Consider the following 23,743-nt stretch of genomic DNA (forward strand, 5'->3'; position numbering starts at 1 on the left):
AACAAGCGCAGGGGAAAGTTGGGCTCAAAGATCTTGCTGATTCACGACAACGCCCGGGCCCACACGGCAAATGCCACTCGTGAAGTTCTCGAATCTTTTAAGTGGGAGTTGTTTCCTCATCCGCCGTACAGTCCCGACCTGGCACCGAGCGACTTCCACTTATTCCCAGCAATGAAGAAGTGGTTGGCTATGCAGTGTTTTGACGACGACGCACAGCTTCAAGAAGAGGTAACCACGTGGTTGAAGGCGCAGGCGGTCGAATTTTACGACGAAGGAATTTCCAAGCTCGTCCATCGCTACGAAAAGTGCCTTAATTTAAATGGCAGCTATGTAGAAAAGTCGTATTTAGGTGTGGTTTTCATCTGTATATAATATAAAAGAATTCCTATACTTTATTTATTTTTAATTCAAAAACGTAATGTACTTTGTGGATAGCCCTCGTATTTTATGTACGATTTTCGCTCGCAACAGGAAATGTTGTGTGCTTGTAAAATTTTTAGATGATCCTACGTTTGCCACTGCTGTTTTTGTCTTTGCTTTGCATCACTACAATTTTTTTCTTTACGTGAAATACAATAAATATAGCATCATTAGTGTGTGTTTGTATACTACTGGCTAAACGTGGGTCTGTGTATTTACGTGTGAGTAGTGCTGCCAACTTAAATGCTAGTTTTCATTTTCACTTTGAGAGTTGGCTATCAAGTGGTCACTTTCAATCTATGAATGATTCTCATTCAGTAACTCGTAAACTTCTCTTTCTGATATCATGCAAAGAAGTCTCTGTAACCAGTATGATATATGCGATACAGATTCTTTGAATTCGTCCTTGTGAGATCTTGTGGTCACCTCCGACGGCTTCCGGGCGCAAGGCGCTGACAGTTAAAGAGTACATACATGCGGTAAGCTTTCAAACAGTCTGTCTTGTTCGAGGAGCTGGGTATGGCTTGGGATTAGATGATTGTTGGTGACAACGTTTCATTTATTCGCGCTTATTTTAAGTGGTTGTTCATTGGGAAGATTTTGTTATTATTTCATTCGTATGGCGTTCGCATCCTACGGCATAATTTTCACTAATTTCGTGTGCTAGAGTTACAAAGAACTGCAAAAGCGAGAATGGATCCACGCGCGCAGTGTTAGAAAATTTTTGTCTCTTTGCGAATTTGTTGAGCCTAAATACTAACAGAGAATTGCGTTCTTATTATTCGGTCCGACACATTAAGCGTTCAACTCACTTTGTCTATCAAATTAGCTCATTTTTTGCATTCCATTGAGATGTGCAAATATATTTGAGTCATTCATAATTACTTGTAGTTTCAATTCGCTTGCACGTGTTTTGTGGAAGCCAAATGATTTTTGTTGGATGCTAACTTCGTTGTGGAAATATTTATATATTTAAGTCCATATGCAGTATCTCATTCTACCTTTCCTAAGTCATTTATTGAATATTTACTTAATTTTGAGATATGCTTTATTCCTGTGTGGAAAGTTGCACCATTGTCTACCTAACACTTGCACTTCACAAAGCACATGAAGCATTTCAGTTCTCAAATGGTTTCCCCCTGCTCGTGATAATAAGTGCCCCGTTCTTCTCATACAGTTCCAGCTGTGAAAGTAGATCTTAACGATGAGCACTGAATGAAGAGAAACTGAAGCTACGAAGTATTTTTTTGTTCATGTTCTACACGCTGAACTAGAGAAAGTGTTTCGTCGACGTATCCATATTACTTAATAGGTCATGTACTGTCAGTCCTTGGAACTGCACCTTATTAAAATTGTTTTAATCTGTACTGTCAGCAGTTATTCACTTTTCATAACTGGCCATTAAAGAGAGGGGTCTCGGTCCCCATTTCACGGTGCCAACTATAAGTTGTACTTTATTATACTTACAAGAAAACATCACCATCTTGATCTCTTTATTTTAAGGAGGAAAAAGCACACTTTCAAGATACCAGCTCCAGAAATCGAACCCCCGCGAAAATGTGAACCGTAATTCTGATAGTACGCTGTTATGACCTTCTGAAAGTACAGGTTTGAATACGAGGTGCATTCAAGTTCTAAGGCCTCCGATTTTTTTTTCTCTCTGGAAAGAGTTAGAAACATACGCTTTGTTTTAAAATGAGGCCGCATTCATTGTCAATACGTCCCAGAGATGGCAGCACCGTACGGCAGATGGAATTTTACCGCCAGCAGCGAGAATGAGAACTGTTTTAAATACTTAAAATGGCGACGTTTTCCTTACTTGAACAGCGTGCAATCATTCGTTTTCTGAATTTGCGTGGTGTAAAACCAATTGAAATTCTTCGACAGTTGAAGGAGACATGTGGTGATGGAGTTATGGATGTGTCGAAAGTGCGTTCGTGGGTGCGACTGTTTAATGAAGGCAGAACATCGTGTGACAACAAACTGAAACAACCTCGGGCTCGCACAAGCCAGTCTGACGACATGATCGAGAAAGTGGAGAGAATTGTTTTGAGGGATCGCCGAATGACTGTTGAACAGATCGCCTCCAGAGTTGGCATTTATGTGGGTTCTGTGCACACAATCCTGCATGACGACCTGAAAATGCGAAAAGTGTCATCCAGGTGGGTGCCACGAATGCTGACGGACGACCACATGGCTGCCCGTGTGGCATGTTGCCAAGCAATGTTGACGCGCAACGAAAGCATGAATGGGACTTTCTTTTCGTCGGATTGTGACAATGGATGCCATTTTTCAGTCCAGAAACAAAGCGCCAGTCAGCTCAATGGAAGGACACAGATTCACCGCCACCAAAAAAATTTCGGGTAACGGCCAGTGCTGACAAAATGTTGGTGTCCATGTTCTGGGACAGCGAGGGCGTAGTCCTTACCCATTGCGTTCCAAAGGGCACTACGGTATCAGGTGCATCCTACGAAAATGTTTTGAAAAACAAATCCCTTCCTGCACTGCAACAAAAACGTCTCGGATGGGCTGTGCGTGTGCTGTTTCACCAAGACAACGCACCCGCACATCGAGCTAACGTTACGCAACAGTTTCTTCGTGATAACAACTTTGAAGTGATTCCTCATGCTCCCTACTCACCTGACCTGGCTCCTAGTGACTTTTGGCTTTTTCCAACAATGAAAGACACTCTCCGTGGCCGCACATTCACCAGCTGTGCTGCTATTGCGTCAGCGATTTTCCAGTTGTCAAAACAGACGCCGAAAGAAGCCTTCGCCGCTGCCATGGAATCATGGCGTCAGCGTTGTGAAAAATGTGTACGTCTGCAGGGAGATTATGTGGAGAAGTAACGCCAGTTTCATCGATTTCAGGTGAGTAGTTAATTAGAAAAAAAATTGGAGGCCTTAGAACTTGAATGCACCTCGTATTCACGCGCACCGGTTGTCAATCGCATAACTGAGGCCAGTGATGTTTTTGGTTTTAACATTTTTATGTTGCGATTCTTAAATCCTGGGTAAGCGAATGGAACAAATGAGTGTCCATTAAACAAGTAGTGTAGTGGTATTTAATTATTAATACCGCTGTTGTGCGTTATTTTGTTTGGATGTTAACGATGACACTGTTAAAATTAAGTATATTTGCAGAAGATGAGCTATTGTTAAATGTGTTTGGCTTGATTAAATTTTAAATTGAAAATCATTAACTACGTTTCCTAATAATTCTTCAGTTTCTCAGGTTTGCCCAGTTTCAGCTTCAGAATATTAATCGAAAATACTGTTGAAATAGTATTGCATTTATAAGTGCGTGAGGCTGACATATTACGTACACATATTACTTACGTATTCCCCCATAGAGAAAACATGTCTTCTCGAAGAAGATTTCGAAACTCCTCTGTCACTTTCAACAAGCTGCCAATAGGAAATACATTGTACTCTGGCGCCAGGAGGCTGCAGTGGGGTAAAGTGAGTGACAAGCAACCAGTGCGCTCAAAAGTTTAAAAGCTGTGCATTCAGAAGGTTGTAACTCTGTACTATCAGAATTATGGCTCAAATTTTGGCCGGCCGCGGTGGCCGTGCTGTTCTAGGGGGTGCAATCCAGAAACGCGGGACTGATACGGTCGCAGGTTCGAATCCTGCCTCGGGCATGGATGTGTGCGATGTCCTTAGGTTAGTTAGGTTTAAGTAGTTCTAACTTCTAGGGGACTGATGACCTAAGATGTTAAGTCCCATAGTCTAAGAGCCATTTGAACCCGACTTTTTATATTTTTTTTTTAAACACAAGTTTTGATCGCTGGGTCTGTTGGTGCTTTTTCTTTTCTTTTTATAAACGGCGTCAGGTTGGAAATGTTTCCTAGTTATTAATTCTGGTGGGTTGTTACAAGTTAGCTCCCTATTCATTGGTTACCAGTTATTCATACTACGCCTCGTTTTCATAAGTTGGACAATCTACGTAATTATGAGCTACGCTTTTACTCTCCTTTATTTTAACCAAAGTCAGATAGCGATACAAAAATTGATTAGTTGAATCTTCAGTTTGATTATAACAAGGCATAGATTCAATAAATGAGGGCTGTACTAACAGTTCATTTGCTCAGAAGAATAGCCAACTTGCAACTTGACCTAAAAATAGCTCTTCGTCTATGGTTTGTCGTACATGTATTATGTCGGTTGATTACGCTGCGATGTATTTATGGTTCGAATGGCTGTAAGCAGTATGGGACTTAACATCTGAGGTCATCAGTCCCCTAGACTTAGAAACTACTTAAACCTAACTAACCTAAGGACATCACACACATCCATGCCCGAGGCAAGATTCGAACCTGTGACCGCAGCAGCAGCGCGGTTTTGGACTGAAGCGCCTAGAACTGCTTGTCAACAGCGGCCGCCTGCGATGTATTTATGTAATATTTAAGTAAAATGAAGGAATAGTGGTGGAGGTCAAGGTCTAAATGATGTGTAGGTGGAAGATGAGTTGAGGGTGTTGGGGAGGTGGCGGCAAAGATGAGTGAAGGTAGTGAAAAGCTAATGCAAAGTAGGGGAAGGAAGAGTAAGCAGGAAATGAGATGCAGGAAGGGGGGAGAGGTGAAATGAAGGGGTAAGGAGCGAGTGGGAGATAAGAGTGTCTGTGCACGGGAGAGACGAGGGAGGAAAATAATTTTTCTTGCAGTCAGACGGTTTTAAAATACCTTAAACAATCGTAAAGCAACTGCAAGGGTCCATGTGTGTTAAAGCGCCTCATCCGGGCCAGGGAATTGCGCCGGGCCCAGATCAAAACCACACGGTGGATTAACGACGAGGGTCGATGTGACAGCCATCCCAGATATGGCTTTCGGGTACTTTCCCATCTTCTATTTGTGAATAGCATGGGGGTACCCATGTAAGGAATCAGGCAAATCCAACACCTTCCATGAAAACACTGACATGATAAGCAAATCCAGTAGTATGTCACGTACCTCCGAATAAATCGTGACATTAAATTAACCAAAGTAATACGAGTAACGATGGAGCAAATGGAATACCACAGACTAACACAAGAATACCTAAATGCATGTCGTACCTTCCCACCGTGAGGCAGACACAGTTCCGGGGGGAGAAACAAGGACAGAAGCCGAGAGCAGAACCGTGTTAAGCTAGAAGGCCCTACGATAAGGGACGGACTGGACACCCACGTTGGCAGCCTACCTCTAAGACTACCACCCACACGTTTTAGTGTGAGACTTTTTCGCGTCCCTGTTACGTCAAGGAGCACCCCCCAGCCCATGTTAAAAGCTAGAGCCCTCCAGAAAAACAGTATAGTTCTTATGATAACACAAAAAGGGCCACTACCACCAGAAAGTTTTAGCGTGAGACTTTTTCGCGTCTCAGGTACGTGAAGGACCACCCCCCAGCCCATTTAAAGGAGAGAGCCCACCAGAAGAACAGTATAGATCTTACGACAACGATAAAAGGACCACACCAGCTGCAGGTTTTAGCGTGAGACTTTTTAGCGTCTCTGTTACGTTTCAAACTTTAAAAACATTGCCCCACCACGAAAAGTATAACGTTTCTCATTGGATAGACAGAATTTTTGTAGGCGGAGCTTAAGGTTAACATTGAGACCCTGATTGGTCAGATGAAAACACAGCGAGATAGGTTTTTTTAAACCAACTTCGGTAAATTGTAGTAAGGAGAAGTTAGGAGAGAGTTAGTTCCGAGACGGCGAGCTGGATGGCTGCTGCGCCGGCCGCCGCCCCCTGACGAACACCAACAAAGTAATGAACGCACGCGATGCCGCATAGCGGCGCATAAAGCTTCACTCAGAACTGCAGAAGTCTCATCTGTTACACCCCTTTTCTTTTTTGCGTAATACTAGTGTCGATCGTTAATTAAAACTCATGGTGTTCACATTTGCCACTTGAGGTAAAGATCTGAAACGCGATGATTTCTCTATTTTATAGTCATTGAGAAGCCACATCAGCCACTGTAATTTACGACAGGTTAGATAAGTAATTAAAGATAATTGAGGGTCACTGTAGACCATTTTGATAGTTTTCTCTTTTGTGAAACTTAATTTAAACCTAGATTATAGATGTGATATGGCATAGGTCATCCTTCGATCCATTGTAGAACTTGGAAAACCACTCAGGGAATATTCGTTCACCATCCTGTATTGAAACATTTCCTTTTATGAATATTGCAATTTATAAACGATGTTTTGTGAGTAGAATAAAATTATCAATGGTAAAATTAACTGCTTTTTCTTCGTTATTTTACCAGCTAACTAAAAATAGGAAAGCCTTGAACCCTTTCCACTATATTTAGTTAGTATTAAGATTGTTTTACAGGGAATGCAGTGGAGCTGACGCTGAGATCATTTAGTATTTGGTTATATCATCGCTAGTCTCACTGAACTCTTCTGAATTCAACATGTAATGTGTGGTCTGGCGTCTCCTTACCAGCAACAGGTCCCAGGTTCAAACTAGTTAATTCCCTAAAAAACACGCTCAGGGCGTCGTTGCGCGAAAGTGGTAGGGAGACACGATATAGAACAATCAGACACCACCATGAATGTTTAGAAAATGGCTACCCCGCCAGGATGGTAAAATACCATGATTGAAGGTCGACCACATGCCTAACTAGCTCAGAAAAATACTTGCTGATAAATTTTTGTAGCAAAAAAAAATTTTTTTCTTCATGTTATACATAGTCGAAAACAGTAGCTGCAGCGATAGATAGTAAAAGTGTCCAAGAAAGTATTCAATAACATTCTAGCAGAGATAACACCATAATTTAGTTATGAATTTTAAAAATTGTTAGAATTAAGTTTTCTCTCCAATGCAAGAGCCCAGGTGGCGGATACATCGTTGACAAGTTGGTTCTCACCCAACAAGTAAGTGAATGGATTGTGAGTCTTGGTAGTGTCAAGTCGTGTGAACAAAAAGTTTATGAAACGCGTGAGATCGTATGAGCGCATGTTGACGAGAAGTAGGGCGCGTGAATTGATTTTAAAACAGAAAATAAGGGATTCGGAAAGATTAGCAATGGCAAATCGAGACCTTGTCCGAATTGAGGTAGAGACCCACCATGAAAATCGACAGAGAATAGAGGACAGTACAACAGACGATGCAGTATCGCGAGAAGTAGGACAGATAACGAACCATAACGAGGATAATGTACGCCAAGGCACAGAAAACCTAGGTCAGCATACGACAGAGGAGCAGCAAAGTAGAGAGACAGTCGATGAGGATTTTAACTTGCGTCTTGAATACGTAGAACCCATAGCACAAGTAATCAGAGCTCCCTCACCACAGAGTACAAGGAATACGAGCAGAAACGTGTCACAGCACAGTTCAATGCAATTGGTTGCGAACCAACACTTGGGCGAAAACACAGAGCGTAGAACGTCGGAAGAAAAGGCAATAGGACCCACCAATCTGGCAGAATTATTACAACAAAATACGGAAACCATGACAAGGCAAAATAAAGAAATTGCGAACCAAATTAAAATTCAGAATGCGGAAACCACGAGACAAATGCGTGAGATTAAAGAACAAAACAAAAAAAATCAGTTACACCTAAGTCATATTGAAGACGAGGCAAAAGAATCTCGAGAAGTGATAGGAAACTTAATAACAGGTTACAATCAATTGAGAACAGACATTGACACGGTACAAGCGGACGTACAAACATTGCGTAATGACATTCAGGACGAGATCAAAACATTACGTAACAAAACCCAGGCAGAAGTCAAGAAACTAAAGAAACAGACAAACGTAATTACTAGACAAGCAGCAGGTACAGCGCGTGAAATTGTTGAAAACAGTGTGTTACACAAACGTATCATAAAAGCAGCGCTGAAAAGATGTGATAACCGCACAGTCAAAATAGAAGCGCAAACAAAGCGACAATTTCAAAAATTGCGGACAGAGTTGTTGCAAACCATTGGAAAGCGTAGTGAACAGGATCGAACAAGCACAGAGTCTGCAACAACGTCCGTATCTGTAACAGCACCGGAGAAACAAGAAATTAACGAAGATATTACGCATTTGCGATTCCAATCACAGGCGGAAAGTAACATACGTGAAATCAGACAGCCAGCACCGCGGGTAGGCGAAAGTTACAGTGGACAATATCCAATGGATTTACCACAACCGGAAAGAACGACGAGAGAAATGATCAGAAACAAAAGTGGCGAAGAATCACGAATTTCATATGGAACTATGACGAAGTACGACAACGATCATTTCCTCACAGTCAGAAAATTTCAACACTTTCGAGAAGGAAACTCATTACATCCACGAACTTTTATTGATCAATTCCGAGTAGGATTATAAGAACACTGGACGCTAGGGCACAAATTAGACTTTATATGTGCACACATGTCAGGAACAGTCGCAGAAACCATGCAGAATGCTGCAGCGACATGCCGATCGTACGAAGATTTCAGAGAGAAGTTTCTCGCACGATATTGGTCCAGCGAAGCACAGAACAGAATGAAGTACGAATTATTACAGAACCCATATTTTGAAAATTCAGGAGAGAAGAGTCCCGTGAAATTTTTCGAAGTAATGGCAAACAAAAATCAATGCTTAGATGTACCATACAGTGACGGAGAGTTGATTAAATTATGCGCGATGAAGCTACCATTGAAATAGCAGCAATCATTAGTAGGTCGCGGAGGCAATGACGTCGAAGTATTTAAAGGTATTCTAAGAGAACTAGAGTTCATATTTTCAGAAGATGACGCAAGAAAAAGACGAAACGCACGTGAAAACGAAAGCAAAAAGCGGTGGAATCCACAAGACACAGTACGAAGAAACAATAATTACGAACCACGTGATAACTTCACACCACGAAACGACAATAGATTTCGACAAAGAACCGGTTATTGATTTAGAAGAGAATATGGCAATACCTATAATTCACCCAGGAACGGCAACAACTATTACAGAGGGAATAACGACAACCGGAACGGGTACTGGAGAACCAATAGACCGACAAATTATCAACAAAGAAACCACTATCAACAAGCTGAACAAGAAAAGCGAATACAGATAGAAGACGTGGAGGTAAGACCACCAAACCCTAATAAACGTTCGAATTGACATCTAAGCGCCCATGCCAAAGAGAATGACGCACCGACCCAGGACAATTGCAGCACCTTGAACAGAGACGTAAGAATCTTATCACGTGAAGAGAAGAAGGAAGAAACAAATCCACAGGGACCAGATGAAAACGAAGACAAGAAAATAAGAATATCGTGTTTGGACGAAATTAATTGGGGGAATACTGACGAGGAAGATGAATTACCAGAGGCATGCACAACGAATGTAGGAGGAAAGGACGAAGTAATGAGTATTGCAGATCTATTTGAGATGGAAATCAGGGAAAGCGAATTCAATGAGGATAATGCGCAGTCGACAGAAGTTGAAAATAAGTTACAAATGGGCACACAACCCAACGTATATAATGAAGGAAGTTATGAAGCGATAATTAGTGCATTTAGATGTGATTATGTGGAAATAGCTACGAAGAAGGAGAAGATAGACGAGGATGAGGAAAAAGTAGAGGATGTAGAAGAAAGCGTAAAAGAAGGAAGAAATAGAGAAGAGGAAATAAAAGAGAGAGAAGTAGCAGTCGAGGCTTATCCTACAGAAAGTTCGAATTCACAAGGGAAATTCCTAAAAAGACTCATGTATGATTCAGTGGAGGATTCGTTGATGCAAGAAGAAGAAGAACAGAATCAACCCTTTCAAATTCAACCAATTGTGAAGGCCATGGTAAAGAATATCCCAGTCAATATTGTAATTGATTGCGGAAGTGAACTGACTGCGATCTCAGAAAGTTTATTCATGCAGTGTAATGCCAATGAGGAATTGCCAGTTCTGAAAACATTAAGATTAAAGTAAGAGGTCCTATTAGAAACAATGCTGCGGAAGTTAGGAGACAAACAAGATTAACTCTTTTGTGCCAAGGTCAAAAGATGGAAGCGAACTTCGTGATTATACCTAAACTAACTGTAGATTTGATTATAGGTGCAGATTTTTTAAATGAGAAACGAGCGATAATAGATATGGGGAAAGGTAGTGTAACATTCGGGAATGTCACACTTCTCTTTGAGCAAAAGCTAAAATTAGAAGAAATACTGGTTATAAACAAACAATTAAGAATGACGCGAGATGAAGAATTAGAATGGTATGCACAAATGGGGGAATCGCCTCAACTCATGTTAGAAGTCCATAAAGAAATCGACGAAAAATTACAAGAAGTTCAAGGTATTTCGGAACACAGTAAAAGAGAATTAGAGGGTATTTTACGAGATAAAGCAGAGGTATTTTTACCTAAGACTGGCAGTATTAAACACTTTCAGTATAAGTTTGAAGATTAATTTTATTACTGGTAAATAATCATCACAATATTTCAAGATTATGTTGCAGATAAGGTCGTCAGGAGAAAGAAGAATGAAGAGAGAGGAAGGTGGGAAAAAGAAAGTAGTTCCAATAATAACACCAATAGTACCATAGCTTAAGGTGAAGGGATAAAGCGTAGATAGTCTAACACCATGAAATACTAAAATGCCATACAGCATGACACTACACAAAAATAAAATAATAACGAATTTGAGGATTCTTGAGTAGACGTTAAGTCTCCAAATATCTTAGAATTGTAACATGGAAAGGGCGCCGAAATTTGTAAAGCTTTTTAAGAAGGCGTAAAACAAGTAGATACTAGACATATGTTAGATGATTATAAGTAAAACTTTTTGTAAGAACCGTTGTAAAAACTCCAACAAAGACCAGATGCAACGATCCACAAGTTGCAACACGAGATGTATCAAGAAAGAAAAGGACGTAATTAGCAAGACACGATTCCTACATAGCAGGAGCGTCGAGAGAAGGGAAAGGACAGCGAAACCAACAGAAGGCCCTTGCAGCGAAAGTGGGCAATAAATTTGCCCGCTAGGTGGAACCCTGCTGGGATGGACAGTGACAGAGCCCTGCAGAGATGCGCTGAACATCAGAAGGGGCTGGCTGCACGGACAGACAAGCAGACACCGGATTTTCATCGCTCATACACCCCAGGGCGCCCCCGAATCAGCGGAGCGAGCAAAAAACGGCCCAACGAGAAGACCGCTTGGGCAAGCCACCGCTGGCAAAAAATATGTGTAAAAGTCACACTACTGCTATTGAAAAGCACGCTGATGCACGAAACTGAAGAAAAGTTCCACAAAGTAAAAATGACACGCCCAAACAATTTATCAAACTGTTACTAGGGGGAGAACTTCAATGCGACTAGTACCAATAAATATTTCCATATCCTGCCCAGAGAAGAACCAAGAAGCAAGTAAGAAGCACAGAAAAAGCAGGAAGAACAGAAGTTGAAGATTCGCAAGATGAGACCAAGAAAGAAGATAGGTGAAGAATAGACGACATACCTTCCCAAATCCCTATCCTATTGTAAACTAGTCCTCTGCGAAGTATTACAACGAAAAACGACCGCATTCAGCGACACATAATGATGACTTTCACGTATACAAAGCCAGTAAACCATGAGATTCTGTACTCACAGCTCCATTCCATTATGGGACCTCCACAACAGCAACACACACTTGCAAAGCCAACAAGGAACGACGAATGAAGCTGTACATCAAATACTTGCCCACATCCATCTCGCTCAAGTCCATCACCTTCGTACAAAAACATTCGCCAACCTCATGCTTGAACATTCATAGGATAGTGTGAATGTGTGAAATCAAGTTATGTGATGTAGGACTTGCGTAAAAGAAATGTGTGAAAAACTAAATAAGTTAAACACACCAGACAGATAATAAACAATCATTGACTATGGACTTAAGTAAAAAATAGACTATTGATAAAAATAAGTCATTAGTTCTGAAATGGACAGTACATAAAGAAACAATATGCCACTTATTTTCTCCTCATAAAAATAAAAGAATAACTATATTTTACTTACTTTCTCCTTATAAAAACAAAGAATAAAAAATTATCTTGTTGGATGTTTTCCCTTTTTTTTAAACATTTGTACCATTTGTTAGGATAATATCTCAATACTTGTGTATGTATATTTCTTTGTCAAGGGAATTCTTGGAAATAATTCTTTTTTTTTAGTGTAACAATGTTGAAATGAGTGTTTAGAAATAAAAACATTTTTACTTGTACATGATATTTAGAAAATGTGTTAGGAATAGATTTTACTTAATTACTACATTTATAAAAACAATATTTTTAAGAAAATCGATGTGAAAGACTTCTCACTTTCGATAAGAAACTTATTAAGAAACAAACTTCACACTTAAATAAAGAAAGAAAATAATTAAAAATTAATAATAGTATAAAAATTTTCTTCTCTTGTCATTTTTAATTATAATGTGGAAGAATATAAAAATATAAATTAGTAATACAAACTAGCATAGAACAGAATAACGTGGCTGAACAATATGCAACAAAATTTAGATAAATTAGAAAATTTTTGACTGACTTAGACAACGATTCAATCATTGCCTAAATTTAGAGCAAAAATTAAGTTCGAAGGGTGGTGATATGTAAGGTGTCAGGCAAATCCAACACCTTCCATGAAAACACTGACATGATAAGCAAATCCAGTAGTATGTCACGTAGCTCTGAATAAATCGTGACATTAAATTAACCAAAGTAATACGAGTAACGATGGAGCAAATGGAATACCACAGACTAACACAAGAATACCTAAATGCATGTCGTACCTTCCCACCGTGAGGCAGACGCAGTTCCGAGGGGAGAAACAAGGACAGAAGCCGAGAGCAGAACCGTGTTAAGCTAGAAGACCCTATGATAAGGGATGGACTGGACACTCACGTCAGCAGCCTACCTCTAAGACTACCACCCGCACATTTTAGCGTGAGACTTTTTCGCGTCCCTGTTACGTGAAGGACCACCCCCCCCAGCCCATGTTAAAAGCTAGAGCCCTCCAGAAAAACAGTATAGTTCTTATGATAACACAAAAAGGGCCACTACCACCAGCAAGTTTTAGCGTGAGACTTTTTCGCGTCTCAGGTACGTGAAGGACCACCCCCCAGCCCATTTAAAGGAGAGAGCCCACCAGAAGAACAGTATAGATCTTACGACAACGATAAAAGGACCACACCAGCTGCAGGTTTTAGCGTGAGACTTTTTAGCGTCTCTGTTACGTTTCAAACTTTAAAAACATTGCCCCACCACGAAAAGTATAACGTTTCTCATTGGATAGACAGAATTTTTGTAGGCGGAGCTTAAGGTTAACATTGAGACCCTGATTGGTCAGATGAAAACACAGCGAGATAGGTTTTTTTAAACCAACTTCGGTAAATTGTAGTAAGGAGAAGTTAGGAGAGAGTTAGTTCCGAGACGGCGAGCTGGATGGCTGCTGCGCCGGCCGCCGCCCCCTGACGAACACCAACAAAGTAATGAACGCACGCGATGCCGCATAGCGGCGCATAAAGCTTCACTCAGAACTGCAGAAGTCTCATCTGTTACACCCCTTTTCTTTTTTGCGTAATACTAGTGTCGATCGTTAATTAAAACTCATGGTGTTCACATTTGCCACTTGAGGTAAAGATCTGAAACGCGATGATTTCTCTATTTTATAGTTATTGAGAAGCCACATCAGCCACTGTAATTTACGACAGGTTAGATAAGTAATTAAAGATAATTGAGGGTCACTGTAGACCATTTTGATAGTTTTCTCTTTTGTGAAACTTAATTTAAACCTAGATTATAGATGTGATATGGCATAGGTCATCCTTCGATCCATTGTAGAACTTGGAAAACCACTCAGGGAATATTCGTTCACATTTTTGTTGAACGCAGTTGGTTTTTACCATCCTGTATTGAAACATTTCCTTTTATCAATATTGCAATTTATAAACGATGTTTTGTGATTAGAATAAAATTATCAATGGTAAACTTAACTGCTTTTTCTTCGTTATTTTACCACCTAACTAAAAATAGGAAAGCCTTGAACCCTTTCCACTATATTTAGTTAGTATTAAGATTGTTTTATAGGGAGTGCAGTGGAGCTGACGCTGAGATCATTTAGTATTTGGTTATATCGTCGCTAGTCTCACTAAACTCTTCTGAATTTTACATGTCATGTGTGGTCTGGCGTCTCCTTACCAGCAACAGGTCCCAGGTTCAAACTACTTAATTCCCTAAAAAACACGCTCAGGGCGTCGTTGCGCGAAAGTGGTAGGGAGACACGATATAGAACAATCAGACACCACCATGAATGTTTAGACCCATGTTCCTAATCAGTTACACAATCAAAACATTTAGCAAACTATCTCTCATTTTCACATGAATAATGGGCCGACAGTTGAAGTACACATGTTCCTTTCCAGAGGGGGGGGAGGGGTTAATGGGGTGACGACAGATCTAAGCATACTAAATCCGTTTATAACCATGCCAACCCTGCACCCATGCGGGACTGAGGCGCAAAAAAGAAAGAAAGTCTTCAGATATGCATGTAGTGTAGTAGTTTCTCTGAGTAGTTCGGCTGGTGTCACGCGGGCTAAACCGCCGCGAGCGGCCGCCTACCTTCTCGAGGAAGTACTTGGTGTCGAGCAGGCCGAGGCGCACGGCGCGCAGCAGCGGCAGCAGGTGCTCGCGGCGGCCGGCCGGGTCGTGCTGCATCCAGCGCAGCACGCACTCCCACGCCGCCTCCTCGGAGCGCAGGTTGAGGTCGTCGTCGGCGAGCAGCGCGCGCAGCTCGCTGGCCGGCAGCTGCAGCACCTCGTCGCTGTCCGCCGCCACGCGCACGAAGTTCCGCAGCGTGTACAGCCGCGCCGTCTTCTCCAGCTCCTCGCAGAAGTGGTCCCTGAGGGCGCGCCGTTAAGTGGCGGTAAGAAAACGGGCGGTGGGACATCGCACAGAGCGAGGGCGGCGTATGACGTGACTCACCAGCCAATGGCGTCTGTAAGCGCGCTTCGAACCAAACACTGGTATTCGTTTTAGTTTAGGCACGGTGAAATGGAAGAAGTAGTGTAAGGGTACACTCGTAAACACTAAAGGTGCGAAGATTTTCAGAATCCTTGCCCTTTATGAATCAGCAAGTAAGTGTAGAGGTGTGATCAATAAGAAATGCAATAAATTAGTTTTCTCGGCCAATTTAGAATGAAAAAAATGTGTAATTTGCTGTGGGACGACGTGCAATATTCCAGCTTCAGCCCGTATAGTTTCATGAAGTTCCGACTGGTGGGGGCGCTATATGTAGCCTTGGAAATGGCATCTGTAACTGACATGCGTTCCAGCGAAAAGCAATGGCATCTGTAACTGAGATGCGTTCCAGAAACAAGCTGTCACTGAATTTCTTTTAGCGGAAAACCAAAGCATCACAGATAGCCACAGGCGCCTGCAAAATGTCTACTGAGACGCGGAAGTGAACACGGTGAGCCGCTCGGCAAAGCGTCTGTCATCATCGCAACAAGGTCGCGAAAATGTCTCCGCATGCCGGCCGGCACACTCAGCTGTGAGCAACTTGCGAACGTTGTCATTCGAGGTGATCGACCGATCACATTGAAACACCTCACTTCAAGCCGTTACACAAGTCTGCAGACCCGAGAGGTGTTTACAAAACGTCACTGGACTGTACTTCATGATCCACCCTATCGTCCAGATCCCTCACGTTCCGACTGCCATCTGTTTGGTCTAATGAAGGGTACACTCCGTGGCAACTAGCGTGTGGCTGACGGTTATAGACGCAGCAAGACACTGTGTCTTACTAGAGAAGTGGCACCATGTACGCATACAGGCCCTCCCAGTAGGGTTGCTTAAGAAAGTCGCATTGAACGGAGATTGTGTTGAAAAATAGGATTTCGCAGCCAGAAGAGTGGAAAATTAGATGACGTATTGGAATCCTGAATGAAATCAACGTGGTTTTAGAAAAAAAAAAGGTTGACTTACTTATTGAACGACTCTCGTATTACAAACATTATAATGTATAAATTATCACAGAAATTCGTCATTTCTGTGTATATTGTGATTTGTATTGATTTAAGTATTTGTGTTATATTTTATTATTTATTACAGTACTCCTTGAGTGGCGTCCACCTGTTGGAGTTTGTCAGCAGACGACCTACATTACAGCAGGTGCCGCATGGAACTGCGAGGGCTATTCGGAAAGGTCCGACGGGGTTCGAAATCGAAACCCCTGTGAAAATCCGAAGAAATTTGGCACAGATGTGTTGGGCGATGTTTCTAGTACTCCCATCGATCGTGTCAATTCGCTCTTTTCAGTTCTGAGCGCACAGTGAGAGCGTTAAGATGCCTAGAGCAATAATGTCCCCGCCAAGTATGAGAGCCTGGTGTGAGATTTAGCCTGATGTCATTCAGCTCACATAACATAAATGTCATACGTTTCCTTCTGCATGACAATTCTCGGCCGCAATCTGAAGGGCCAATGAAAATGATCCTGCAGCATTTTCGATGGGAAGTGTTTCATCACCCACAACAGAGCCCATAATTGACTATCCCTGAGTTTTATCTCTGCTCTCATGAACCAATAGCTATGAAGAAGCTTATCTGGCACAGACAACAAGCTGTAGTCCAGCGTAGAGAATTGGCAGAAAGCACAGGCGGCTTCCTTCTACGGCGAGGATTTTGAAAAAGTTGGTGCAACGCTGCGACAAATGTCTAAATCGGAGCGACGACTGTGTAAAGTGCTGGAAGGTGTAGGTAAGTGATGCAAATAAAACATGTTTGATTTTCACAGCGGTTTCCATTTTGCGACTGATCGGACCTTACTTTCCTAACAGGTCTCGTAAGTGAGACAATGACAAAAATTATAGCAGGAACATCCCACTACAGCAGGGGCAGCCAAGTATTTAGATTGTCAGCCGTGTGCCATAGTGCTCAACCTCGCTGCACATTTTCCCCACTGCCACTGCACGCTGTCTGGAGTGGTAACTGCGAACGCACCGCATTCAGATGGCAGTGTAGATGCACTGCACAAAATTTGGTTTTATATTTCACATTTCGTAACAATAAAGTTCACAAACAAAACAAATTTTAATTATCATCTCTGCTCGAACATGATGTGTCACCTCAAAGTAAACGATTTATTGGCAAACAGTTAACACGGATTTTCTTGTGAAACACCACTAACTCTTTATTCTCACAAAGTAATGAATGCTACCGACACAGGTCGTCAAATTTATTCCATATTTTTAGATTTCCCGAAGGCTTTTGACACCGTTCCTCACAAGCGACTTCTAATTAAATTGCGTGCCTGTGGAATAACGTCTCGGTTGTATGACTGGATTCGTGATTTCATGTCAGAAAGGTTACAGTTCGTAATAGCTGGCGGAAAGCCATCGAGTAAAACAAGTAATCTCTGGCGTTCCCCAAGGAAATGTTATAGGTCCTCTGTTGTCCCTGATCTACAGAAACAATCCAGGAGACAATCTGAACAGTACACTTACATTGTTCAGATGATGCTGTAATTTACCGTCTTATAAAGTTATCAGGCAAAAGTTTTGTTACAGGATAAAACACACAATTCTAAATCCTGCAAATTAAACTAAATACTTAGGAATCTCAACAACGAACAACTTAAATTGAAACGATCACATGGATAATGTGGGGAAAGCAAACCAAAGGCTGCGATTTATTGGCAGAATATTTCGAAAATGTAGCAAGTTTACTAAAGAGGCGTACACTGCGCTCGTCCGCCCTCTTCTCGATTATTGCTGTACGGTGTGGGATCTGCATCTGATAGGACTGACGGAGGAAATGGAAAAAGTTTCAAGAAGGACAGCTCGTTTATTATTATCACGCAGTAGGGGAGAGAGTGCCACGGATATATCACACGAATTGGGGTCGCAGTCATTAAAACAAAGGCGTTTTTCCTGTGCGGCAGGACCTTCTCATGAAATTTCAGTCACCATCTTTCTCCTCAGAGTGTGAAAATATTTTCTTGGCACCCACCTATACAGGGAGAAACGATCATTATAATAAAATAAGATAAATCAAACTTCGCACGAAAAGATTTAAGTGTTCGTTTTTACCGCGCAATGTTCGCGAGTTGAACGGTAGGTAAGTACCTTTAAGGTATCTCGACGAACCCCCTGCTAGGTACTTAATTGTGAATATCAGAGTAATCATGTAGACGCCAATGTAGATTTAATTACTTTAGATGCACTGAAAACGTAATATAAGTTTTATCTGTTACAAACTGTCAGCATACCGACAGACACAGACAATTTCATAGATTTGCACACTCAGGTTGCCATATGATGGTAACTTATTAGTATCATGAACGAAAAATGACCTTCACACAAATATGTCATCGGAATGTTATAGCACTTTTGCAACCTCGTTATGTAGACGTGGAAACCATGAGGAAATTAACGAAGACGTGCTGCACAGTTTTAACGCAAAACGATTTGTCATGAAAACAGGAATTATCTAGCAGATCAATCAGTTACATTCGCACATGCACAGGGCCGCTTTGATGTGAAAAGGTAAAGAGCCTCGAAAACAGCTCGAAGAGAGATTAAGACTGCAGTGTCTTCAAAACGTTTAGGAAATTACCCTCGTAATTTTTTCAAGGCCACAATGAATTCTTCAGGCCTCACGTCTTCTTTAACGCCAGTGGAACTGGATTGTGTTTGGCAGAATATGTCCTTTATAGAACCCAATTTTCTTTTTAAATGCACCCCCATCAAATCAGAAAGAAATTGTTTCTCACCTTTCATTGTCTTACTGAAGACAGTGGGCAGTCAGGTTTACATAAAATGCGAAATCTGCAATCCATTCCCGATGGTCTAATTTTCATTCCTGTATTCCTTTTTCCTTCATAAATTCAGTAGTATCGAGTTTTAAATCGAAATATCGTTTCAGGCAGACAATGTGATTTGCAGTAATATATAGGGTCTCCATAATCTTCGTTCAGTTCCATCGAAAACTGTTGCAACTGATAGCGGAATAACGCATGCGGCGTCAGAAATTTTACTATTTATACCGCCAATTTCTCCAAGTAAAGCATGCCTGCAAATTTAGCACAAAGTGCTTCGTGATATACATAACAATGAATACTATCTGCCGATCGTTGTAATTTTTTGCTCTTTCATTGTCAACTAAATCTTTAAACTCCTTCTGCTTGGTATTTTAATATCGTTTCATAGCAAATTTGTTGCACCCTTAGCCTATGCAACTGCGTAATATGTATCGAGAATTCTGATCCGTCTCTTTTGTTCATTACCATTGTTTGTTAAAGTCTTGTGACAATAGATCACGAGAAGGCCTCTTTTTGTGCAAACAGCCAAAGGGCCTGTGAACGTCCTTTATACCAGGAACATATAGAGAAGGGTAAACAGCGCTGTCAACGCAATTCCGGCGAACTGAAGATGATTGTGCCGATCGCAAAATGCAGTACAGTAATACTGAATTAAATGTAGCGCTGTACCGACTACTTCTGGGAAGGAACGAGCAAAGACGGCACGTGACGAGCCTCGGGCCACAGGCATCCCGCACATCCGGCGAGAGTGAAGTTTCACACGCCATTGTTAGCGCAGCTGTACAGGTGCCAGAATATATTTCGTCTGCACATGTACTTTATCTGAAAATGTTATTGTTTGGAAAAGAAGTTTCTTTAAAATAACTAGCTTGTAAATTTTCTTTTATACTTCATAGACGGCTGAGACTAAGTCGCCTCTCAATTTATTTTCAAGTGTTTCAGTCGTTTCTAAACATTTTACTCTGAGTGGTAGTTTGTTTTAGTGGATGATCAACATGTTTTGAATATTTACTGTCGTTTGCGTGTTTCATGCTTAATTTGCAAATGATTGATAATGACTGCTCACTCCAGGGAGAGAGCAGTCTTATATCTGTGTAATGTCGAATATTACAGAATACACTTTTATTAAATGGATAAAAAAAAGTCATAGAATCTCTTAGAAAAGCTAAGGTTACAAAAAAAATGGAGTAGCAGATTTCGAACCAACTACATCTGATTTCCTAAGTCTAAGTCTTTGATTTACATATTTTGAAGTCTTTAACTGCCGATATGTCAGTATTTAGTTACAATAAATCGTATCAGTACTGATACATTTTCGAGAGATCCTGAATGCGTTGGTATTTTGAAACATCACATATTAGGATGTAAGTTATAACATACAAGCCATCAAATACCACTGAGTATAATATGGTATCTCTCACTTCTCAGAACTAGATACATTCACATAAGTGATAGACATTCCCAGTGACGTCACGGAGAGGTATCACTTCACTGTGGGAGGCTGACGTCTCTGCTACCAGTTACTCAACTCTCCTTTCTGTGCATGCTTCACTTCCATCCCCTGTGCCAGGTTACTGACCCTGCAGTCGCATCTACACAAACTGATTCAGTTGCCCCACTCAAAGGTTTTATACAGCCCGGAAAGCCTTCAAAAATCACAACGAGATATTCGTGTTGTCTAGCTTGCTATGTGCGAACTATTAGCCATACAGAAAGAAAAAAATAAACAGGACTTATTTTTAGGAAATTTAATATAGTTAAATTTTGTACTGGGATACATTTTTGCCGGAGACTATGGTTTCCAGTTATTCCAGAAAAAACGCATTTGAAGGTCACTTTTGTATTTTTTTTTCTTGAATAATTCGAGAATTACTACCTCTAGCGAAAAGTTATCCTAGTAAAAAATTTGACACTTTAACTTTCCTACAGAAAGATTCTCTTCATTTTTCTTTAGGCCTAATAGATTTGCGCAGAGTGTGACAGCATATGAAAATCATCACGTGATATTTGAAGACGTTGCGGGTTGCGTAAAGCTCATAGTTGGAGCAGCTGAATCACTCTTGTAAGCGGGACACCAAGCCAGCTCCAGCAGGCAGTAGTTCGTACTCGTGACGAGGATGGCACAGACAACCGTCGAAACCCCTAGTGTTTCGTTCGGAGTGACATAGCTTGTAAACCCAGAAGATTTTGTCCGTGTTGTGTACCGTTCATTTATAACATAGTACTGAAAGTAAACACCCCTCGGCGACTACAGTCTCCACACTGTCTCATTCCGTTGAACCTTACGGTACGGGACGTAGTGTGCAGGGCTGAGTACCTGGCGAAGATCATGACGCCGAGGCAGTTGTGCGGGGAGAGCGAGCTGGCGACGTACTGGCAGCAGAGGCGCAGCAGCCCCAGCACGCACAGGTAGTCGGCGGCGACGAGCAGCCGCAGCGCGTTGTCCGGCGTGAGGTCGGCGCGCCGCAGGTACGCGTACTTGATGATGTTGCCCATGTCCTCCGAGGACACGCCCGGCACCAGCACGTCCGTGCGGCAGCTCGAGTGCAGCGACGTCGTGAACAGCGCCCTGCGCAACCTCCGCGCCCTTTACCTACCCTCCCAGCACGTCAGACTGGCTCGTTTTCTATACCACTAAACGGCTAACCTGGGGCACAATCTCAGTTGGAGGTTGCCTATCTAACGAATTTCAGGGGTAAGCAAAAATTTTATTTTCAGTATTTCAGGCAGCTGTTGGCTGAATTTAAAAATCTAAAATGCTGCCGCAGCTTACTCATTAAGAGTTATAGGGTGACTATTATTGAACTGCACTACTGGCCATCAAAATTACTATACCAAGAAGAAATGCAGATGATAAATGGGTATTCATTGGACAAATATATTCTACTAGAACTAACATGTGATACATTTTCACGCAATTTAGGTGCATAGATCCTGAGAAATCAGTACCCAGAACAACCACCAATGGCCGTAATAACGGCCTTCATACGCCTGGGCATTGAGTCAAACAGAGCTTGGATGACGTGAACAGGTACAGCTTCTCATGCAGCTTCAACACGATACCACAGTTCATCAAGAGTAGTGACTGGCGTATTGTGACGAGCCAGTTGCTCGGTCACCATCGACCAGACGTTTTCAATTGGTGAGAGATCTGGAGAATGTGTTGGCCAGGGCAGCAGTCGAACATTTTCTGTATCTAGAAAGGCCCGTACAGGACCTGCAACATGCGGTCGTGCATTATACTGCTGAAATGTAGGGTTCCGCAGGGATCGAATGAAGAATAGAGCCACGGGTCGCAACACATCTGAAATGTAACGTCCGCTGTTCAAAGTGCCGTCAATACGAACAAGAGGTGACCGGGACGTGTAACCAATGGCACCCCATACTACCACGCCTGGTGATATGTCAGTATGGTGATGACGAATACACACTTGCAATGTGCGTTCACCGCGATGTCGCCAAACACGGATGCGACCATCATGATGCTGTAAACAGAACCTCGATTCATCCGAAAAAATGACGTTTTGCCATTCGTGCACCCAGGTTCGTCGTTGAGTACACCATCGCAGGTGCTCCTGTTTGTGATGCAGCGTCAAGGGTAACCACAGCCATGGTCTCCGAGCTGATAGTCCATGCTGCTGCAAACGTAGTCGAACTGTTCGTGCAGATGGTTGTTGACTCCGGGATCGAGACGTGGCTGCCCCGATCTGTTTCAGCCATGCGGATAAGATGCCTGTCATCTCGACTGCTAGTGATACGACGCCGTCGGGATCCAGCATGGCGTTCCGTATTACCCTCCTGAACCCACCGATTTCATATTCTGCTATCAGTCATTGGATCTCGACCAACGCGAGCAGCAATGTCGTGATACGATAAACCGCAATCGCGATAGGCTACAATCCGACCTTTATCAAAGTCGGAAACGTGAAGGTACGCATTTCTCTTCCTTACATGAGGCATCAGAACAACGTTTCACCAGGTAACGCCGGTGAACTGATGTTTGTGTATGAGAAATCGGTTGGAACCTTTCCTCTTGTGAGCACGTTGTAGGTGTCACCATCGGCGCCAACCTTGTGTGAATGCTCTGAAAAGCTAATCTTTTGCATATCACATCAACTCCTTCCTGCCGGTTAAATTTCGCGTCTGTAGCACGTCATCTTCGTGGTGTAGAAATTTTAATGGCCAGTAGTGTATATGAAAGAAAACGTAAATTAGTTACAAACGACGTTGTGAACACACTTTATTCAACATGTAAACGTCACTGCAGATATAAGGATTTAGGTTATGACATGTTCAATGTGCATGCCATCATTGGCGATGATGTGGCGCAGTCGAATAGCGAAATTTTGCATGACCCGTTGAAGTGTCGGAACACCGATGCTGTCGATGACCTACTGAATGGCGGTTTTCAACTCAGTAACGGTTTTGGGGTATATGCTGTACACCTTGTCTGTAATAAAGCCCCACGAAAAGGAGTCGCATGTATTCTGATCCGGAGAAGAGGGCGGCCAATCGAGGCTCCTGCCAGTGGCTTATGTGTACCCCAGAGCCAGAATGCCGTCCCCAAGGTGCTCCTC

The 23,743-nt window shown here is 42.1% G+C and overlaps 1 protein-coding gene across 1 annotated transcript in view; it reads right to left on the minus strand.

Annotated features, from left to right (window-relative positions):
* LOC126335797 (kelch-like protein 10) overlaps window positions 1-23,743 on the minus strand; it is a 193,469-nt gene that overhangs the window by 110,601 nt on the left and 59,125 nt on the right. The window contains exons 4-5 of the mRNA XM_049999261.1: window positions 21,484-21,735; window positions 14,969-15,248 (exon numbers count right to left, since the gene is read on the minus strand). Coding sequence (XP_049855218.1) covers window positions 14,969-15,248; window positions 21,484-21,735 — 532 coding nt within the window. The remainder of the gene's footprint in view (window positions 1-14,968; window positions 15,249-21,483; window positions 21,736-23,743) is intronic.

The sequence above is a fragment of the Schistocerca gregaria genome, chromosome 2 (genome assembly GCF_023897955.1).
Source record: "Schistocerca gregaria isolate iqSchGreg1 chromosome 2, iqSchGreg1.2, whole genome shotgun sequence".
In the NCBI taxonomy this organism is placed as follows: Eukaryota; Metazoa; Arthropoda; class Insecta; order Orthoptera; family Acrididae; genus Schistocerca; species Schistocerca gregaria.